This window comes from Cydia splendana, chromosome 4, assembly GCF_910591565.1.
Source record: "Cydia splendana chromosome 4, ilCydSple1.2, whole genome shotgun sequence".
Classification (NCBI taxonomy): domain Eukaryota; kingdom Metazoa; phylum Arthropoda; class Insecta; order Lepidoptera; family Tortricidae; genus Cydia; species Cydia splendana.
The window spans coordinates 5,058,179-5,061,463 of NC_085963.1; the positions used below are offsets into that span (position 1 = coordinate 5,058,179).

Sequence of the window (3,285 nt, forward strand, 5' to 3'; positions counted from 1 at the left end):
TCTATTAGGCCATTTTGGCCGTTTTTGAAGGGCTCTAGCGCCTTAAAAAAACAAAAATATCAAAAAAAGCAAAACGGTCCGACACAGATATTGACAATATTAATCTGTGTTGAAAAAATCATTGCTCTAGCTTCAAAAACCACGGAGGAAAACGAGGACTACGTTTGTATGGAGGAATGACCACTCCTGTTGGCTCTTAATCATAATCGTAATAAGTTTATGCGTTTAATAGGATAATAATTATAACGTACCTACTACAAACAACTAGACGCGACACCTATCGAGCATAGAAAAAAAACAAGCTATATTTGATTTTACATTAATAATAAAAATAATTTGAATATCATACCGAATATTTATATAAACAATTAATGCGAAACGTCATTAAATAATCCAAATTAATTATAAATATTTCTCGTGTTTCTCGGACGTCTCGAAATGGATTGTGGGTGAAATTTCTCGAAAATTGTAACGTCCCTTCCGCCATCTATTGTCGAGTAGCACTAGTTAAAATATCAACACCAGGGCCTGTCAACCTTTTGTTCCAGTACGATATTTAATTTTTGTGATAATGATAATTTAGAATAGTAACACTACCGGTTTCTTGAAATATCACATATATACCTAGTGCACTAACATTTAATATTTCTGATATTTTTAAAGACATTGATACACAACTTACAGTCGTCCTAAAACAAGCTACGAACTGTTTTTTTTTTACTTAGTGCAGTAAGGTTTTTAATAATTACTTTCTAAACACGATTACACCTGGTGTGGTGACAACACGGCCCTGGTGTGGTAACTAAGTCATTAAGGATGCTGAATGAAGTAAAGTATCGTGTAATATTAGGCCATTAAGCAAAATAAGAATCATCGGATCAGAATCAAATTCAAAACTGTTGCTACCAATGTTACCATTTTATTATATCCTTTATGATATTTATATTGATAAACTTGGTATTTACTTTATAATCTATACTTACCTACTTGTGTGTACTTACTCGTACTTATTTACTAGCAAAATCTGGGAGAACGAGCTTTGCTCGGAAAACATATAAAAACTCAAAAATGCGCTTTTATCCAGAGATCCTAGACGACCTAGGTAACAATACTTGGTCAAGCAGATCTTGTCAGTAGAAAAAGGCGGCAAATTTGAAAAATGTAGGCGTGAAGGGATATCGTCTCATAAAAAATTTGAATTTCGCGCCTTTTTCTACTGACAAGATTTGCTTGACCATCTATAGATAGATTTACCGCCCGCAAAAACCCCCATATAGCAAATTTCATCGAAATCGTTAGAGCCGTTTCCGAGAAGCCTGAAATATAGAAATAAATACAAGAATTGCTCGTTTAAAGGTATGAGATTACAAAAATTCCAAACCAAACAAAAATTTAAAACCAGCGGAAGTTCCAGATGCATAATACGGAAAAGGTTACGAACCCCTGTAGACATAAATTCTATTGAACGCTGAGTTTTCTGGAATGTGTTCGAACGGCGCGACTTTCTAGAAATATCTAGTCACTGGTAGATGGCGCTGTAGCCAACGTATAAATACGCGAGCCGGTCTGTTGACAGACGTCATTCAGAAAAACAAAATTGTGCGAATCGTATCAAAGCGCTACCGGCGAGTTTACAAAGCAAATAAGTCTGCTTTTACCTGGAATTGTGTTTGAATAATACAAGCATCAGTGAAAAATGGCTTTCTATCCTCTTTACTTGGAATACGAGCGTCCCCGACGACCTCGTCAACTGGCAGATCAACACTTCGGACTGGGGCTGACTCCTCAAGACTACCTGACCATCCTCGCTTTACCGCAGAACAAGGAATACTGCAGACCGTGGCGAAACCTCCAGGCAGCGGCCCGTGACGTCGGCTCAACTATCAGGGAAGAAAAGGACAAGTTTCAAGTCAATTTGGACGTTCAGCATTTCGCGCCCGAAGAGATCTCGGTCAAGACTGTTGACGGTTACCTAGTCGTAGAAGCCAAGCACGAAGAAAGACAGGACGAGCACGGATACATTTCGAGAAGTTTTTGTAGAAAATATGCTCTCCCTGAAGGCATTGAGGCTGATGCAGTGATCTCAAAGTTGTCGTCAGATGGTGTGTTGACTATCACAGCGCCTTTGAAAACGCCTCCTAAAGCTTCTAACGAGAGAATAGTCCCTATCGTGCAGACTGGTCCTGTGAAGAAGCAAGTGGAAGGAACGGAGGAGCAGGGATAAATTAGTTTAGACAGTTAGGACTTTTAAATTTTGTTTACATTCCTATTGTGTATCAGTGCCAGTGTTGAAGTGAATAAATGTTTTGTGTTATACTTACTTTAATTTATTGTTTAATTGATTAGTATATTTTGTTAATTCAAGATTGTCTACCAAATTTGAATACACTAAAATAATTAGATAGATTTTATCCATAGGGAGCATTTTGTTGCAGAGAGTGATCACATTATGTTGAAAATATTTTCTTATCATAAATTACCTGGACAATATCTGTATGGGCAGAAACATGAGCAGCAACATATCCCAAACTATAATACTTAAAAGAGCCGGCTCAGACGGACTGCAGCCCGGCTGCAATTTGTATGGAAACTGCAGTCAACGTGTGGTTCCCAATGGGTTCCCATATAAATTGCCTCCGGGTACCAGCCTGTCTGGCCCTGCCTTTAGGTACTAGTTGGGACTTAACGACCTCACCACAGACAGCAGCAGACGACATATCATTGCAATAGTGCAACACTACTGTTATGTTATTAATGTTATTATACTTATTATTGTATCTGAACCAAACCCAACCTGAACCTACCACTCCCACCACTTATTAGTAGTGACATCTAGCAATTAAATCTGAAAGCGGTAGGACAGCAATAATAGCTAACTGCCATGGACAACTTGTTTTGCGGGCACTGTATATTGTGATAAAAGTTCTTATAATCTGACCTAGATGGCGCTTTTATAAAACGACTTATCCAATGCATTCGATCTTGTGTCTTACGATACACTGTGGAGTAAGTTAAGGCAAACAGGCGGCTTAGCACGGTCGCGTTTTTATCCCTTGTCACCATGCCTGTCACGTTCTAACAAGTATGTAAGTGCGAAAGGGACGCGCATAGTGATAGACGATAAAAATGGAACCGTGCTGCGCCCACAGGTATACCTTGCGAGTTGATGGAGGTTTTTAAGTTTTGGTACAATAACCAAAACAATGGGGTTGGCAACTGTCAAAGGTTTGCATAGATGGCGCCATCATAGTTTGCCCCTTTTTCTATGAGATTTGGCTTAAAGGG

At 38.7% G+C, this 3,285-nt stretch overlaps 1 protein-coding gene across 1 annotated transcript; it reads left to right on the forward strand.

Annotated features, from left to right (window-relative positions):
- The first annotated feature begins 1,562 nt into the window (after positions 1 to 1,562).
- On the forward strand, positions 1,563 to 2,326 carry LOC134789721 (protein lethal(2)essential for life-like). Its single transcript, XM_063760348.1, has one exon. It carries the CDS (start codon positions 1,697 to 1,699, stop codon positions 2,222 to 2,224), a length of 528 nt encoding a protein of 175 aa, XP_063616418.1. The 5' UTR covers positions 1,563 to 1,696; the 3' UTR covers positions 2,225 to 2,326.
- The last annotated feature ends 959 nt before the right edge of the window (positions 2,327 to 3,285 follow it).